The 19,253-nt window shown below is 42.8% G+C and overlaps 1 protein-coding gene and 1 long non-coding RNA gene across 4 annotated transcripts in view; one reads left to right on the forward strand and one right to left on the reverse strand.

Annotated features, from left to right (window-relative positions):
* The window catches only part of DUSP16 (dual specificity phosphatase 16), a 63,255-nt gene extending 46,144 nt beyond the window's left edge, over positions 1–17,111 (forward strand). For all 3 annotated transcript variants that reach the window (XM_086885892.1, XM_086885894.1, XM_086885893.1), the window contains 4 exons: positions 2,180–2,343; positions 8,667–8,826; positions 9,500–9,623; positions 13,483–17,111. In XM_086885892.1, coding sequence (XP_086742018.1) covers positions 2,180–2,343; positions 8,667–8,826; positions 9,500–9,623; positions 13,483–14,644 — 1,610 coding nt within the window. In that variant the 3' untranslated portion in view covers positions 14,645–17,111. The remainder of the gene's footprint in view (positions 1–2,179; positions 2,344–8,666; positions 8,827–9,499; positions 9,624–13,482) is intronic.
* On the reverse strand, positions 954–2,421 carry LOC147653780 (uncharacterized). Its single transcript, XR_015285905.1, has 2 exons — positions 2,314–2,421; positions 954–1,930 (listed from the first exon to the last, which is right to left on the reverse strand). It is a non-coding gene; the product is annotated as an uncharacterized LOC147653780 (long non-coding RNA).
* Positions 17,112–19,253: the final 2,142 nt, after the last annotated feature.

Here is a 19,253-nt window from a genome sequence, read left to right on the forward strand (position 1 = left end):
AAGCCAGATTCATTGAAAAGCTACTAACATTTTGAAAAACTGGTCATAGAGGATGTCAGGGAAGACAGCTTAATATTTGAAACAAATCACTGGTTTTGTGCTTTCTCAAATCAGTTCAGTACAGACGGTAACAGCAGGTTACAATACAGTCAGAGGAAAGGAGGGTTCACTTGGTGCACATGTAAAGGCAGGTGGTATAATGTCAGACTTCAGAGATTTGAGAGTTTTGTGAGTGTAATTCATGTAAAGGTAGTGCAGCAACATGTTACTAGGAGAGCATGAGTAGAAAAGAAGAAACATGACTTTGAAAGGATGAATGCCTTAGAGGAAGTATTGAAGCATCTAATCTTGAATCATTTCAATTGGCCTTGATAGAGTCCTGGAATAAAAATAAAAGACTGCTCCTCATACTTATGACTACAGAGCATGGGTTCCATCTCCCCAGAATCTCAGTTGTTTTGCACATTAACTTCCTTCTTAATTTCTTGTCACAAGTTTCACACAGGAATGAGACCAATCTCTAGGTAGTTGGGAAGAAACCTTTTTTTCCAAACTTTTTCCATGTAGTCTTTTGCAAAGATAGTGCAGATGTAAAATCCTTGCTTGTGCAGCTTCTTTGTAAGGACTTCTCTATTTTCAGTCATGCTGGTGAGAGGATCCACAAAGCAGCCAAAAATGCTCCCAGCAAATAAAGGATAAGCAAATTAAACCAAGGCAAATATTTGATTTCTTCTTCACCACCCTCTCAAGTAACTGCTTAAATTCAATCTTAGAGGTATATACTGCCTATAAATGCTTCCAGTAACAGAAAGGAAAACATTAGGCCATGCAGGAAAAAATTTAGCAAGTATGTGAGAGAATTGTTTTGCAATTCTTCCTCTCAAATATGGAACAAGCAGGGTCTGTGCTCCTGATAGGCAGTGCCTTAGTTGTCTAACAAACTAGTCAAGTTCTTTATTTTATTTGTTTGTTTATTTATTTATTCAGGAGACTGAGCAGGAATTGCTGCTCATAGAATGTTTGCTCTAAAATCTGTTTGCTGGCTTTTTTTATTAGATAAAATGGGTTGCTACACTCTGTTGCTTTGGTGTTTCTGCATTTACTAATGATACAGTTTTTAAAATCGAAAGAATGAGCATAGTTCAGGCAATGGTAATGCAAGCCCTGGCAAAACAGTACATTAGCTTATTCCTGAATAATTTTAATTTGTATCTTCAAACTGTAATCATGGTGAACATAGCATTTGGCAGATTTAGCACATCACTGCTTCAATTCCTTGATGATAACAAGGTGTTCCATTCTGAACGGGTTATAATTTCCCTTTCTTCAGTTAAAATTCTGCTCATCTGGAAGGAAAGAGCTGGGGATTTTCGCTGTGCTTTGCAAGTCTTCCCTCTGCTTCACCTCCCCCACTTGAGATGGAGAAGCCTTGGCTTGGTGTGGTTTTGAAAGATGAAACTTCTTCCAGTGTCCTGAATTAAGTATATTAATTGTGGAGCAGCATTCAAAATATTACTGCAGGATTTTAATTAGTACTGTAGGATTTTAATTAGTAATGTAGGATTTAAATTAGTTATGTAGGATTTTAAAAGTAAGCATTACTAAATGTATATTCATGCTTTTACCAAATAGAGTAAATATGACTTTTTCTTAATGAGCTCTCAGTATAAACCTGATATGGGAGAAGGAAGTGTCTAGAAAGCATCTTGCTGGGGTGGAGACTGAAAGGTATGCCTGTTCATGGTGTGGTGGATGCTGTGCCTGTTTTTCTGAAGAATCGTTTCTACATATTAAGAATGGGAAGAAGCATCAAAAATTTCTGAGAAGTGGAGGGATAGAAGTAAATGTTCCACGCAGAGTAGGAATATGTAGCCAGGCCTTGGCTGCTGATGTATGGTTCCACAGAAAGATCTGTATTTCTTCTCATATTCTGGGGAGAGAAAAATGAAGGATTACTGTGTTTCCCATTTTGTCTGGAGAACCACAAAGCTGAACTAAGGAAAAGGCACATGTACAGCTTCTCTGCCAAGGCTTTCCTGCTGCCCCTCAGTGCCTCTCCCATCTCCTATGCTAAATGCTGCTCTCCCACAACTGGCACAGGCACCACCACATTTGTAGATTAAATACTGGTAGATTTTTTTGGTAGTTGTAGATTAAATACCTGCTCTTCCTCTCACAGGTGGATTTGCTGAGTTCTCCAGCTCTTTCCCTGGTCTCTGTGAAGGAAAATCCACACTCATCCCCACTTGCATTTCTCAACCCTGCCTACCTGTTTCCAACACTGGCCCAACTAGAATCCTCCCTCATCTCTACCTTGGGTGTCAGCGAGATGTCCTCAACAAGGTGAGCATTCTGGGTGCCATGTGGGTCACTGGATGAGTATCTGATCTCCAGGGATCTTCCATCATGGTGTATCGTTACAGCTGTGAAACAGCAGAAGTGGATGCAGGTAATGCACAAGCCATGGAAAGCTGTGGGAGAAGCAGTGATCCACACACCACGTAATTAATCTGTGGGTCATGTAATATGAAACTTTGTCCTTCATCCTGTGGCAGATGAAATGGTACATTCCTCAGGAACCTATCAACCAACAGCAAATATCACACTTACCATGGAAGCAGGTCAAGTGCGTTCCTATCACAGCTCTGACTGGCTTGTTTTGGCAGGTCTTGGAGGTTGACACAATTATATTCATAGTTACAGCAGGACAAAGGAAGATTGTGTAGTTTTAGTATTTCCTTCAAGTGCTTGGAAAAAATAACATTTAAACACCATGAATTGTATAATAAGGGATTACTGCAAACAAATCTTTGTGCACCTACTGAAATCAATGGGATTGTTTAAAATGAGCTTTTATGGTGGCACTGCATTAGGAAGCTTTTACTGTTTCTAAGTAATTTAAATTATTAAAACTGAGTAATTTCTGCTCCTAAAGAATAGCAAAAAAAAACATCTTAAAATAGCAAAATTATCAAATATAGTACTTGTAGGATGCTGTACTATCAGATGTCTAAGAGAGCTTGTCTCAAATTGCTATGGATCTCTATTCCTATGTACAACCATAGATGTTTGCCTCCATGAGGAGCCAGCTCACACTGCTTCCAACCTGCACCTTGGGTCCCTTCAAAGGGAATTTTTATTCCTTGTGCCCTTTTCCCTCCTGTGCTCTCTGACAGTTCTATACATTAGTTGAATCCCTAACAGCCTTCATAAGCTGGCATGAAATACATGGATGGGGAGGAGGGAAGGAGTGCTTTGCTCTAGAATATTCCCGTAATTATGTGCGAGGTGTATGTGTATGGTTTTTTATCTACGTACAAACCTTAAGCCAGGAGCTATCATAAGTAGTCCTGTAACTGGATAATATTTATGTACTTTGACCATTTAAATTTTCACTGGTTTCTCCTACTTTTGCTTCATCCCAGTCTGGCCATTAATAGGCTATTTTTTGATTTTTCACAATTATTTTAAAGGGATTTTTGACACACAAGCAATCATATGGGAGGTAATTGTGCTCTGGAAGAAGGCAAAGAAATGGAGGATAGTCAGCAGTCATTGCATGTGCTTTGTCCTTTAAAATCTTCCTTGTCTTTACTGCCGCGTCAACCATTCAATTCAGTGATTCACTTATGATGGATGTCAAAGCAGCTTATTACTCTTCCTACCACAAAAATAATTTATGGTCCCCAGAAAAAAGACAGCAGGAACTAAGTAGTTTTAAAAAAACACCTCTTTCAGTTGATAAGGTATTGGATGTTTTTATGCTGTTTGTGTCAGTGTCTGCAATCTTGGTGTCACCTCAGTGTGTGTCAAAGGAAACCCTGTAGCTGAAGATACTTTGGAATTAGTGCAAGAACCCCAGGAGCTGGTCAGATTTGTACTTCTTCACATGTTCTTTGGACTGAAAACCAAGGATTACTGTGTTTGCCATGCTGTGTGGAGAACCACACAAATGATAGCACACCACCTATTCAGGTGTTCAGGAAGTTCTTAATACCCGGTGTCATCCCTGACAACCAGTGTTTTGAAAGTTCTTCCACTGGTGACCTCTTAGATTTCTTACCCATTTTTAGGACAAATATAAATCTTTTTATTTCAGATCTACTAATTTTTTTAACTTTTTCCACTTTCTTGGGCATGTGGCTTGTGGCTGCACTAAACTAGAACTAAGTGCAAATGGGTTATCTGCCTCTTACCTACCAGATTCCATGTTTGCCTTTGGAAAATGCAAAATGGCTCCCATCTTTAATACCCGAAAATACTAAAGAAGCTGTGGGAACAAATTACAATTTGTACAGTCTTAGAAGGCACTTGATGTTTTCCACAATACCAGCAACTCCCAGCTTCCTGAGTTTAATCAGTTTCTGGGTTAAATTAAAAGTTAGTGGTAGCCACACACTGGCATGTCAGAAACACAAATAATGGATCTCTGCTGCTCTTCCTGCAACATGCTTGGCTTCTGGGAAGCCTGGATCCTGCACAGGGGCATTGGGGAGAGCAAGCAGGATGACTGACTACACTGATTGCCCAGAAACGCATGGCAAGAAATCTGGGAAGAACATTCAAAAGCAGAGGGCGAGAAACAAAAAATGAGGGACAAGTAGCAAATTGCTGTCTCTGTTAGGACAGTCCAAGAGCTGGTAAGTGGCTATGTTTGCATGTTCTACTTTAAAGGCCTTGCTGAGGCTGCTTGGGACAGGAAGTCAGCTTTCTGCTAAGATTAAAATAGCTCTTTTCTATTCAAATCCAGATTTTAAAAAAACAAACAAATAGCTGAAAAATTCTAGTGGGATTCCCCAAACTTAAGATATTGTTGTATACTGACCTTATTTTTGCCTTCAAGTTCTGTGAGTTCTCGTGGTTTCTTCCATTCACTAGACATACCAATTTCTCTGAAATTAAATAATCTCAAAAATATCTGCAAGAAACTACTAATCAGCACTACTGTTTGACCTGATGAATTAAAGATGTGAATTTTCATCAAGTTTATCACGATGAGCTTGTCTTGTCAGAATCTTTATAAGCTTATCTCTGAGTGCCTGAGTAGGGAAAAGTTTCTGTTGTTGCAGGACAATCTGTATTCATGACCTTTTCAGAATACTAATGCTATTTACCCTCAATACCTCTGCTGATAATGCTTCATTTAGGAAAGATGTGCAGCCACAAATGCTTGGTTTCTGTCCTTCAGCAAAACTAGTTATTCATTCAGGAAAGTTAAGAGAATTCTAATATTTTTTGAAGATTTCTTTCTAAATGCTTACTTCTGAAAACATTCATATTTTTTGCAGTGTTGAAATGCTAAAAACCCCTTAAGAGTTCTAAGAGAAAAGTTTGTTTTGGGTCTCAGTGTGCTACATTATGGTTATTTTCCTGTGATAGATTGGTGGCATTGCAAGACAGTATTTACTTTTACAGAAGATCTTCCTTGTTCTTTGTGAAAGAGAGGAAAATTGCGCTCTAACCTACATAGGAATGACAGTGTTTTTTCTGAAAGTTAGTGTGACAGAAAGCAATTGTAGTGTGGTTATGGGTCTGAAGGAGCATCCTACTTCCACCTCATAGCTTGTACCAGCATTTAAAATGTAAAACTTTCTGCTTTCCCACTTGAATAACTATTCTCTTCTTCCAGACCTGGATTTTATTTCCCAGAACAACATAACATTTTAAGGTGCTATTAATTTTCAGATTAAACAAGTCATAAAATGTAAATAAGCTTGCAAAAGAGCATTTACCTTCTTTCACAGAGTTGTTAGTATTAGGTTTTCTGGATCTTCCATTGTAATTCACTTTTTGCTCTTGGGTGCCTCACAATGAAGGCACTGTTACGGTTATTACACTGGAGCATGTCACAGTGGGAATGATTCATTCTTCAGAACAGAAGGAAGCATAACTTCTTTCTTTAGCTTCAGTCTGAAAGACAAGCACTAATATTTTGGGGTGGTTTTCCTGGCTTGTAGATTTTGGACTTGGCATCTGCAGCCTTCTTGTTCTATTTGAATAATCAATTCCACATCAAAAACCTGGCATAACTGTGCAGTGGTGATGGTTGGACTCTACGGCCCATCAATGGCTTTTTATGTTTTTAATGGCAATTTTATATTTTAAAAGAAATAATAGGGGTTTTTATCCTTCCCAATTCATCACCCCCCCTTAGCTATGTTCTTAACAAACCTGACCATGGAAGTTCATTTGTTAGCGAGGCTTTCACTACCCCCCTCTTCATACCTGGAGATTCAGGATCCTGTGTGTGCTTTCATGCTGGTTATTCCAGTTGTTCCTCACTCACCTTCAAGCAGTGACAACAAGGGAGTAAGCTGGTTTGGGGTCAGTATTTCAGCTCAATGACCTAAAGCCAGTAATTGTTTCCCGGGATTTGCTGCTGAAGAGCTTTGGGATCCTGGAAGGGAAAAGCTGTGTGGTCCAGGACAGTGGGGTGGGAATGTTAAGGATCAGGGGCCCCCCCCCAGCATACGTAAGATACCAGGAGTCCAGTTAGTGCAGTTAGTGCCCTGTGCCAGGAATCCCATTCCCACTACCTCTCCCCTCTGGATAATTCCCAATATTCCCATATTTCCTTACAGCACTCCTGTTTTTAGGCATGTCAGTGTGTGAGAGTGAAATCCAGGCAAGGAAGGTGCAGCAGCAGCAGCTGTGGAAGGCATGGAGGGCTGGAGGCAGCTTGGTGCTTCAGCTGGGGGATGTGAAGCAAGGGAGAGAGGCAAACAGGGACATACTGCAATTTGTTGATGAGAAGCTAAGCTATACTGGGAGTGTGACCCAAGAAATTAGCAGGGCAAGAAGCACTAAGGCTGAGAACTTACCTTGACATATACAGCCCTTTTCCTTTTTTCTTTTTTTTTATTTTTATTTTGACCATTGCAAATAACTTTTTTGATTATTTGCTTTGCAAGGAATTGTCCATCTCCTGTTCCCCTAGATGAATGTGTTCATGTCAGAATGCATGTCCATTGGTTTAATGTGCCCACACCTCCAGCCTCTGAATGTGCTGATGTATATCCGAGGGAGCTCGGATGAGAGGTTGGAGGAGCAGTTTATTTTACTCCAGGCAACAAAAATCAGCTCCCTAGCAGAAATTAATGTAAAATCCCTGTTTAGAACCACTATTGGCTGGACTTTGTGCACTCTCCTCTGCAAATGACTGAAGGAGATTCCTTTCTCCCCTTTAGCTCTTGGTTCTCACTCAGCATTTAATTTATGCATGGATATCCCTGTGTGTGTGTTCATCCCTTCTACACACGCTGTGCCATTCATGTGGGGTACTTGTGTTCAACATCACATGTTAGTTAGACTGCTCTGACTGAACAAGATAGAGTTCTGGCTTTTCTGCTAAATGAGCATATCCCTGTTGCTCCTCACTAAAAGATCTCTATGCTAGCAGAAAGAATTTGGGAAAGAATCAACCATTTGGATTTGTGACTGTATTTTTCTACTGGTAGATCTTCAGTTAAAATCAGCAGTGCAGAATTCCTTCATGCTGCTGCTCCTGTGGATTGACAAACTTTATTATATATCTGCTATGAAAGCAAAAGGATTAAAACCAGATTTTGGGGTTTGTTTTTGGTGTTTTTTTTAATGTTTATTTTGAGATAAGCGTTTCCATAGAAATCTGGCCAAAAGCTCCTCAATGTTTATGTTCAGTGTAAGTAGTGTCCAAGCCTAGTATTGCATGTCACTTACTGCCAGATCCTCTCTGAACCATGGCAGTTTGATAAGCATTACTCTAACATGCTAAATTGCTTTCTGTTTCAAGATGCTTCCTTAGAGGAAACTGGATGGTTTGTATTGGAGCCATCTCTACTTTTCCAGTACTTCTTCCACATGTTTTTGGACTAAGGTGCCCACTGCATCACGAACTACTTTGCCCAACTATAAATACCACACATATGTCAAGATGTAGAAAAGAGGCACCTCTCTTTTATTTCAGTCATGAAAACTTCATTACTTGAAAGCCCAGCTGACTCTTAAAATATACACTGTCTTTGCTTGTTCCTGTGACATTTCTCTGAGAGGCAAGAGGCATAGAGACTGAAAACTGAAATTGTATATCACAGAGCAGAACTCCTGTAAAATGCCATTCAGTGCTGTGTGGAAGTGGTTTAATGCAAGATCTTCATCTCTTTTCTTGAGGTTTTGAGAGAGTTTTGTACATTCCCTTAGAAACAAGAAACTCCTGGACTTGAGAGGTGACTGCAGGAGGCATCCATTTAATCTCCTATTTCTCACCAATATCTGTGATGGGGCAATTTCAGTCCTAGATATGTGATCTGGAAAACATATATTCAGGTTAGCAAACTGCATGTGGGAAGTGTTTGTTGTCAGCTTGCATGCTGAGAATTTAAACCAAAGTAGCAAAAAGTTCATTCTCTTGGAAGTGATGCTTCAGAGTAGCAGAAGGTATTCTACCATTACTTCTTTGTTAACTTTGTTTTTATGGGATTTGCAGTTCATATGTTATTTGGACACACTGGATGTCTCATTAGAAGTTGTTAAAATAATTCAAAGCTGAGGAGTCCTCTTTTTCCTAGAAGAATGTCCCTTACACAGCTAGAGCAATTCCAACACAAATTTCAGTTTGGTCTTTAGCTTTGTAATGTGCCAAAGCTACCATTTGACTTGTCTAGGCTTAATCTTCCTCTCTTTCCTAGGAGCTGATGCAGCAGAACGACATTGGCTACGTGCTGAATGCCAGCAATACTTGTCCAAAGCCTGATTTTATTCCAGAATCCCATTTCCTCAGAGTGCCTGTGAATGACAGCTTTTGTGAGAAAATTTTGCCTTGGTTGGATAAATCAGTCGATTTTATAGGTGAGTAGAAAAATTTTAATTCTCTCTCTCAAACAGTGTTTAGGTCGCTCTGTGTGTCTGCCATGCTGTTTTGGCCGGAGAAGCCCCAGGTGCTTTCTGGGTGGTGTGAAAATACCCTCAGAATCTAGGGACATGATCAGCATCACTTCATGAGCACAGGAGCGAAAAGAGGGGAGATTCTGCCACTGCATGTTCCAGCATTACAGAGCAAAGGCACTTCAGAGCTGCTTTCAGGCAGCCTGCTAGATGCCTGATATATGTCTGCAGAGAGTGGATTAGAAATTTGGACATACACCTTCTGTCTTTACCTTTAAGAAGTGAACTAGCCAGATTTGAACTAGTTCCATCGTGAATGCTTGCTTTTTACTTGTATATAAAATTAGAAGCAATCACCTTTCCCAGACATCTAAATAGGGCTGTTTACGTGTACATTAAAATGAGCTATGCTGTGACTACAGGATGTTTCCTGTGTGTAGTCATGCTTTTTCTATACTCAATGCTACTACACAGTGCTAGAGAAAATGAGTTTTGTTTCAAGCTTCCATGAGATTTGCAATTAGCAGTTCATTTGGAAGCTTCGAATAATTTTCAGTAACACTACTTTCTCTGTAAATTTTTCATCCCAGTATGATGCTTCTGAGTTTGACAGTTGCCAATTTCTTTTGCCATATAGAAAAAGCAAAAGCATCCAATGGCTGTGTGTTGGTGCACTGTTTAGCTGGGATATCTCGCTCTGCCACAATTGCCATTGCATACATCATGAAAAGAATGGATATGTCCTTGGATGAAGCTTACAGGTAGGGACATCTTCCCTTCCTACTAACTCTTGTGCCTGTTGCCATGTTTTTAGGGTGGATGATAAAAGGTTCTGTGAGCAAGGGTAGAAACAGACATTTTATTTGGTAGTTCACTGGCCACATTTGTTTTAAGCATAGGTTTCCTCCAGAAACAAATTAATGGTATTGAATAAATACCACACAGCTAATATTAATTGCCCACTGCAGAATGGTCTTTGATCCAAGCAGGCAAATACATGGAATGTGAACTGCCTATTCCATGTATGTGTTTTGTCCTGCTTCTGGCCAGGATGGGGTTAATTTTTGCAGTAGCCAGGAGAGGCATGGCCAGGACCTGGAGGTTGTTCTGTGCTACCTCCTGCCAGTGCTGGGAGCAGGGGAAGGGTCCCTCGGGGGCAGGTGCTGTGGGGTTTCCACATGGTGAGAATCATTTGCCACTTTCTCATACCCTCTTGTCATTACTGTGGTGCTGTTACTGTTCATTTTCTTATCTCATCACTGTTTCCAGTAAATTGTTCTTATCTCAACCCATGATCTTGGCCTTTAGTGCCTCCAGTTCTCTCCATCCTGCTGCAGAGGAGCAGTGCATGGTTTTGGAGAGTTTTGGTGTGAACACCATTCCTGAACCACAGCTGTGTGTACAAACACACAGAGCTACAGCACTTGTGTAACAGCATCTTGTGAGCCACAGGGACAGCAGAATGGTCAGGGTTGAAGAGGTAACTGAGGGTATTTAGAGCCACACTTAGGACAAATGCTGGGCTGGATCTGTCTCCTGCATTTTGGTGTTTGGTAGTGCTCACAGCGAACTGCCTGCAAGTGAAATACCCAGGAATGGAGAAAGCTTCTGTGTTGCTCTTGTAGTCAACCAAAAACTGTGGAGAAAGTATTTTGAAGAATAACTTCATTTGGCAATATTTGTGGAGATCTCCTTCCCTTTCCTCCTTTACACATCCCATTTTTTCTCTACTTGGATTGTGAACATTTTCCTACTCTCCAGGTGTCATGGTTGCTGTTTAGCATGACTTCTGTATTTAATTTAACCGACTGCTTTGTTGTGTTGTACAGAAAATGATGGTTTTCTTTTTGATGGGCTCCCTGGCACAGCTGGTGCATCACTGTAAGGAGTTATGCAGAACCTATCTGAGTAACTGCCCTGGAGCAGGGGGAAGAGGAGCCCCTTTAGAATAACCTGTGTGTTTGTTACCACCACCTCTAAAACAAGGATGAGGACAGAGAGATGAACACTGGATATTGCTACGTTGAGCATGATTTCCACAGAAGCTTTTCTTTCAAGCTGTTGAATGTCATTATGTGTGCAATGAAAAAACTGCATGTAAGAGGTGCCTGAGCTACAGTTCTCTCCTGTTGTGTCTGGACACTTCCCACATTTCCTCACTAGAGCCTGCTGGTAGCTTGGTGTTGTGTAGGAATTTCAACATGGAACAGATTTGGTTAAGGAGTTAAAAGCTCTGTTTTTCAGGTGCAGATAACAAGTGTGAATTACAGTGGATGTGGATAGATACTGTGCAAGGTGTGAGCTCAGTCAAAAAATCTGCTTGGTCTCAGGCTGTAGTGGCTGAGGGCAGAGCTGTAGTGAACAAAAGACTTCTAAAATGCACACACTTCAAGGAACTTCTTCTGGGAGGTTCTAAATTCCTTCATGAAATCTCTGCATTATATTCTTGTTTGTATCTTAACCAAAAGCATGAACAGAATGTGAAGGATTAATCCCACTAAGTCTTTTTCTCTTAGTAGTGAGCAACTGCTGTGAAATTTAGGTTATATTTCATCATGTTTCCTTTGACATAGCTCAGGGAGAATCATCTGCAGAATCTTTCACACATTGGTTTGGGATCTCTTGCTGGCCAAGCTTAAAAGAAAAATACTTTTCTTTGAATTAGTGGAAGTGTGGCGGGTTTCTTACTTCTTTCCCTAAATGTCAGTTAATGTCAAACTACAAGAGGAAGTTATTAGATAAAATATTTGTCTGACATTATTACAAAAATAAAAAGGTGATACTATTTCGAAGTCGAAGAAATAAACTTTTAAAAACTTTTGTATAATGGACTATTTAACAAATAAACATAAGAATTAAACATTATACATGTTTTCCAGTTGGAAAAAATAGTGTGTATTTTGAGATGAAAAAGCTTGCAAAGCTTTAAAACTTGTCAGGGGATGCAGCATGCTTTCCCTACTCTTTTAATTTTTAAAAATTCTAATGTTAAGTTTGGGTCTGCCCAGTATTGTGGAGAGAGAGGAGAAAGTGGAAAGAACAGAGTGTTGGGGAGGCTACCAGAACACAGGCAAGAAGGACCTTGCTTTAAGTAGCTAACCCAAGTACAACTTTGGAAAAAAATGAACAAAGACTATGAATTCCTGGGAGCAAACTGTTAAAAACCCATCACATCAAATTCACATCAAATGCTAAGAGGACAAACTACAGAATTTCTCCTGAGGAGACTCACTAGATTTCTCCATTTGCCAGTGTTACACTTCTTGGTGGAAGTTTCCACTATCAGCTTGTGCAATCTGATATTCCAGGCCATAGTGTCAGCTTAACTACTCCTAGTATTGTTTGTTCTCTGGAAAATGAAAAAAAAAACCCCAAAAAGTAGCAATAAAAATGCAAGTTTTGACATTTTTCATGTGCTAGCATGTATACACATACACAACTACACCTTTCCATTTTTCTCACACTGCTTTTAATGACTGCACACTCATCCTCTGTACACTTCCCCAGACATGTTTTATTTTTAATAGTATTTAATTTTCCCAGTGACACATCATATGTGTGTTTGTACTCAATTTAGCTCTTCAAAGTTCTTCTTAGTTAATTCTCTTGTCAACTGATTAATCATAGTTCCAGGAAAGTTTCTTAAAAAAACCTCCAAAAAACCAAAACCAAAACTGGAGGAGGAGGGATTTTGGCAACTCTGTTTTGCAGCCTGTTAAAAAGCAAAGTACTTACTTACCTGTACTGGAAATCAGACAGGTAAGAAATATGTATTTATATTTAACTTTGAAATAAATAATAGAAATCATGTGATACAAGTCTTTTGTACATTTAGAATCCTGGTTCAGCAAAACATTTTCACTACCATTACACTTGCAGTGCATGAGAGTATTGGCACACCTGTGCCAGCCAGGCTGCTTCCTACAGCACCCAAAATAGATGAGCTCTTCCAGGGATTTGGCAATCTTGTTCCCCTGTACTGCTAAACACCTGTAGGGCTTGAGGGAGGGTATTTGTTTTAATGCTGCATTTGCACCTTTCTAGTTTTGGTCATCCCATCAGTGGTCAGTAACAGCGTGGGGTAGAAATTGCTGGCACTTGCTGGACAAGGTCAGAATGTCCTGTAGCTTTCTTTCTTGCCTGACAATGACAAACAGCATAGTGACATGAGAGAGGTGACAGGAACAAGTGATGTCACTGGAATGGTAGGGAAGGTGTCCACTCTCTGTAGCACTTGAGAAGTGGTCTCTTGGCTGAAGCTCAAGTGCTGTTCATGCAAAACTCCAGGAGTTCTTCACTCTGGTCAGAAACCAAGGTAGCAAAGTTCTGAGTGATGAAGTAAATAGGGAAAATTGCTGGAATCGCTTGTGGACATCGTGAAGAGTTGAAATATTTCCTTTCCCTCACACTTTTTAGCCACCTTTAAAGTGTAGACAATTGAGAGCATGCAGCAAGCATTATTTTGCTTTAAACTGCCCTTTTTAAACTCCATCCTCAAGTTACTTATGCTTGATTGAACTTTAAGAATAGGCTGTCGACATTCACAACACTCAGGGTTATCTTACACTTGAGCAGCAGGCTCCTGAAATAATTCTTGGTTTGTTTGTCCCATCTTTCCAGATTTGTTAAAGAAAAGAGGCCAACCATTTCTCCCAACTTCAACTTCCTGGGCCAGCTGTTGGATTTCGAGAAGAAGATCAAGAACCAGAGCGGTCAGCCTGGCCACATCAGCAAGCTGAAACTCCTGCACTTGGAGAAGAGCAGCGAGCAGGTGCTGGAGGCGGGGCAGAGCAGCTTCTCTCCCAGCCAGCTCTGCCTCTCCGCCGCCTCGGAGCTGCTGGAGCCCAAGCCCGCGGACGGCGGCGCCGGCCCCCGCGGGCACCCGGCCCCTCTGGAGGACGGCCCGCTGGTGCAGGGCATCAACGGGCTGCACGTCTCCCTGGACAAGGTGGAAGACAGCAACCGGCTGAAGCGCTCCTTTTCCTTGGATATCAAATCCGTATCCTACTCAGCGAGCAGCAGCTGCGTGACCGCATCGGTGCAGGGCTTCGCCGCCTCCGAGGACACGCTGGAGTACTACAAACACGCGGCTGCCCTGGAGGGTAGCAGCAAGCTGTGTCAGTTCTCTCCCGTGAAGGAAGTGTCGGAGCAGAGCCCGGAGAGCAGCCCCGACAAGGAGGAGGCGGCCCGTGGCCCGGGCCCGGGCCCGTGGCCGCTGGACAGCGCGGCCTCACGGCCACACGCAGGCCGGGGCGGCGGCGGTGCGGCCGTGCCTCGGCCCCTCCTGTACCCCCTGCACCGCAGCGGCAGCGTGGAGGACACCTACAGAACAAACTTCGTCTTCGGGCTCTCCACCAGCCAGCAGCACCTGGCCAAGTCCGCCGCGGGGATGGGCCTCAAGGGCTGGCACTCGGACATCCTGGCCCCGCAGCCTTCGTCCCTCACCAACAGCTGGTATTTCGCCGCCGAGTCCTCGCATTTCTACTCGGCCTCGGCGGTGTTCGGGGGCGGCTCCGCCTTCCCCGCCTACAGCTGCAGCCAGCTGCCCTCGGGCTGCGAGCAGCCCAGCGCCGTGCGCCGCCGGCCCCGCCAGGCCGACCGCGGCGACTCCCGGCGCAGCTGGCACGAGGAGAGCTCCTTCGAGAAGCAGTTCAAGCGCAGGAGCTGCCAGATGGAGTTCGGGGAGAGCATCCTATCGGACAACAGGTCCAGAGAGGAACTGGGCAAAGTAGGCAGTCAGTCGAGTTTTTCAGGCAGCATGGAAATCATTGAAGTGTCCTGAGGGGCGGAGGCGCGTGTGACTGGCAGGGATGCTTCCCCTTTCAGGCCGCTCCCCCAGCGTGTGAGAGGTCCCTGTAAATCTGAAACTTCGGGTAAAAAGGTGGAGGGAGGGAAGAAAAAGAGGCTTTGCTGTGATCTCGGGAAAGGTTGGTGCTGCAGGGAAGTGACCACGACGTCTGCCGAGGTGACCAGGTGTGCTGCTGGGCTTTTCCCCTCGCCGGGAGAAAGGCAGAACACGGACCTTTCCCTGTCAGAGGAAGCAATTCTGTGTCCTTTCTGTGCCTTTTAACAAGGAAGCTCTCTTGGTGTCAAACCCTTTCTCTGGTTCCACTGAACCCATGCTCCTGCTTGTCAGAACTAGTTTTGTTCTCCCCTCCCCATCCCCCACGTCTTCACCAGTGCACCTTAGCCCTGACACTGAGCCAACCTCTGGAGGGAGACCTTTTTCCTGTAAGAAAAGGAGACTGGGAACGATTCCAAAGGCCACAGGGACTGGTTACAGCAAGGCTGGTCTGAACACACCGTTCAGACAAATGTAAATACTGTTGTAACTATTGTTCTAATGGGTAGGCTTTAGGTGATTCACTAGAGAGCTGCTTCAGAAAAAAATTAAAACCCAGTACCTCAAAAATACACAAAATAAACTAGGGCTTTTTATGGCTGCCACGTGCTGGTAGTTCATAAGCAATGTGAACAAGTAATGACTGGCCACATTTGATTTTTTTTTAAAGCTGTCTACGCACAAGTGTTTCAGTTGGCTCAGCAGCAATTCTTGAAAGATGAATGAGCCATATTTAGGACTGTTTCCCCTAGTCTTTTGATACAGTATTTTTATTTTTGATATTAAGCTGGCTTCTGAGAGGTGTAGCTACTTTGGCTTCTAAGCTATAAAGAAGTGGTTGATAGGTAGAGCTACATGCAAGAGAAGTGGCTGGTACAAGTGGCCACAACACACTTTACTTGCCCATTAACAATTCAATTGCTGAAAAACAATTCAAATGTTTGGGGTTTTTTAAGGAAAAAATGAGCTGGAGTGGACTTTAGTCCTTAACTGAGCAGTTCCAGGGTGGAACTGTAGACACTGAAGGCTGTACCATGCTCTCACACTCAGCACCCCAGGGCAGACACCTCCAGCTCAAGGAGGTGTCACAGCCCTGGTTTCACAGAGATGCAGCACGGCTCTTCTCATGTTTTTGACAGTAACCCAGCTGCTTTCCCTCCCACCTTGGCTGCTGCTCACCTTGGGCTACATGGGCATGTTCCCATGAGAGGTTTATGGTCAGAGAGGGGTGGCACCCCTCAGAACATGTGTTGAGGGGAAACTATTGTTTTGTCCCATTTCAGTGCAGGCAGATGAAAACTGTAGTAACAAATAATGAACCCTGGCCAACAGCTTTAAAAAAAAATTTGTCAGCAGCAAACTGAAGCCCTAATTCAAGTCAGCATCTTGGGTTATGTTTGGGGTTTTTTTACTGTAAGTTTAGCTAGTTTGTGACTCAAATCTCAGGTTTTACTATATTGAAAAGTGGAGAAGATTTTTGTCATTGTTTCATTTGTGGCTAGGATGTGACTTTCATTTCCTATAATGGACTGTTGAATATAGCACTGAAAGCTACAACATTGATTAACTTGATCCTAAAAAGTGCAAAAGGCACAGAGAGGAGGCACCAAGTCACTGAGCCCAGAGGCTCTTTGTGCTGCGTCTGCAAGAGGCTGGACGAAGGGCCTGGGCACAGGAGAGGTTGACATCACCCTGGACACTGTGTCAGGTGCTGGCTGTTCATTGAACGTGCTGCCACTTGTCTCTGTTTACATCTCCAGTGGAAGTGATTACATCACAACTATTTTCAGCTGAGTATTTGCCTATGTAAACAGTTGAACCAGGGTTCCTCTCAGCCACAGTTCAGGAAAAGCCTGTGGCTTTGACTTAAACCAGTTAATGGGAGTTAACACATCAATCCCTGGAGGCAGATTTCTTCCTCTTTTATGCTCCTTCAGACATGTGTGTTCTCTCCCATTCTTTGTATGTTTGGGGTTGATTGCCTTCTGAGGAACTGAAATCTGGTCTTGTGGCTCCTTGTGATTCCCTGTGTGTTCTGGATGAATCCAAGGTGTAGGCTTAGTACTTATAGGGGTCAGGTTCCCATAGGAGGAAGCCTTAACCCCATGTCCTGTACAGGGTGGTGCCCTGGCTCATACCTCAGCTGGAGTCCTGTCCCTGAACAATACTGGAAATGGTTTGCAGAAGTCTGGAAGGCACAGTGGAGGATGTGAGAGGGAAAAATGTGTACATGTTCAATATGAATATAATGTATGGCATTTGGTGTGTGGCATACTTGGCATGTTGGATGTGTGGTAAGCTGGTGAAATGGTTCAGAGAGATGTGAGTTTCTCATCTTGTTGTGTCATGAACATTACCTGTATGTTACGATGAAATAAAAACAGAAATGGTACCTGTTTATACAGAAGGCTGAGGAAGGAGTTGTGGAGTGTTCTACCTGCAGCAGGACCTGCTCCCCTAAGCAGCCAGGAGAGCAGGGGCCTTGTCCTTTATGGAACACCCCCGTTCCCTGCAGGTATGTTCATGCATGACCGGGCTGGAGCAGCTTTAGACCACTTCTCACAAGCAGTGTTGATCTTACAGCACCATTTATAGTAATCATTTAGGCCTCTTACCTGTCCCTGATGATCCCCCTTCTGCTCCACTGATGTGCAGCTGTGGGATTTGTCTGCATTAAAACCTTCCACTGTGTAATCCAGCTGTGAGTAATCTGTTCCTCAGGCAGCTAGGGTGGTCTTACTGAAGCAAGTACTTCAAATTGTTGAAGTTACCCAGAATGAACACCCATGCTTCTTTCTTGCCTTCCTCCCATACTACTTATTTGAAGAATAATTTAATTACTTTTTTAAGTACTTGTTTTGACTGATGCTGTCAGTCTTGAAGCATTCAGAACAAATTCTGCCCACTGAGATTGGAGCACACCCCCCATTGCTGCTTCAGTGAATGGCCCACACAAATATAGCATGGATTGGAATTAAAGAGGGCTGTCACAGTTGTATCCTTAGAGAGGAAAGCTGTGAGTTTATGTAACAGCATCTTCAAACTCAGGTGCAGTAACAGAAGCCTTCTCTTTTGAGAATTTCAAAGCACAGTCCCAGAAAGGGAAATGTAAAATCTTCAGTCTCTCTAAAAGAAACTGAACCGTCAGTCAGAGCACCAGTATCAACCTGTGTGAGTTTCTGTGCTTATTTCTACAAACAAGATGTAGCAGCTCTTAGAGAGGAAAACAACCATGCAAATTCAATGGCATCATCAGCTGCTTTGTCTACACAACAGGTTGGTTGACATGACAGTCTTCTGAGATTTAGCTGCTCACCCCATTCCAAAGTCTACTTCTGATTGCAGTAGCTCTGTTTGTTCCTTCAAGTTCTGCTTTTTTGAAGTATTCACTTGAGCTTTCACCACTCCTCCTGACTGCTTTGCAGGACTTGCTCTCCTCCTGTTCCCTCCCTCCCTGGCCCTGCCACCAGATAGCTCTGGGAGGAGACAGTCTAACTCCACCTCCAGTCAAAACCCAAGGGGCAACTGAAACCTGCCTCATGTATGTGATCAACACTTTCCATTTCACTGCCTGGCATTTCTAGGCAGAGGTCCCTGAGGTCACTGGGCTCCTGATGTAACCACCATCACAGTGACATTCCTATAATGAAATGAACTGAAAATAGAGCAAACTTCCCGCCAGCAGGGATCAAGTAGCCCTGCTTTTGAGGGGGCTGGGGAGGATAAGACAGTAGAAATGTGGTAATTAGGTGAACTACTGTCTTTGCTAACTGTATTCATCAGCTAGGTGCTCAATACACTGCAACTCACAGCACAAGTTGCAGACTGACTTCTACCAGAAAGTGAGGGCATGAAAAGCCTAGACAAGGGGGACAGCACTAGGGTCCTAATAAGACTGTTACTTTTTAAAGCCAAAATCACTGTAATTCAACTGAACTTACCTAGCCAGACATCTTAATTAGCCAGCCATACACCCAGCTAGTCTGTATTTGTTATTAATCTGCAATAAAAGTTCTAGCACTTTTAGACAGTGTAACATACACAATACCACAACTGCATTATACACACAAACCCACAACTGAGCATTCAGATAGAACAGTCTTCCTAATACATAAGCTTTGCCTGGCAACAGCACTCTCCTTTTGAATCCTGCCTGCAAAGAACTTCTTGGCCCTCAGGTACAAATGGTTGCTCTGAGGCAAACTGAAGTGTTTCTGCAGTAAAGCCTTCAGCTAATTCTGCACTTCCAAGAATATTAGAAAGAGTCACCATAAATAGAAAAGGAAAGTGAGCTATTTCTTGTCTTCTGCAACACCCACCCCTCTGGGAAGGGGCTGCTTTCCTGGCATGTAAAATGCTACCAAACACTTTTGGAGCATTGTCCTTCTGCAATGGATTGCTCACTTTGAGGAGTGGATTTCAGCTGCTGTTTCCAGGGGCTCCCACCATGCTCCACTGCTGTAACAAAGCCAAAGTGTGACACTACAGGCAACAATGAGGCTGGGGGATCAGGCCATTAAACAAAAAACAGCAACAAAACTAAAAGAAA

The sequence above is a fragment of the Cyanistes caeruleus genome, chromosome 4 (assembly GCF_971803275.1).
Source record: "Cyanistes caeruleus chromosome 4, bCyaCae1.hap1.1, whole genome shotgun sequence".
NCBI lineage: Eukaryota > Metazoa > Chordata > Aves > Passeriformes > Paridae > Cyanistes > Cyanistes caeruleus.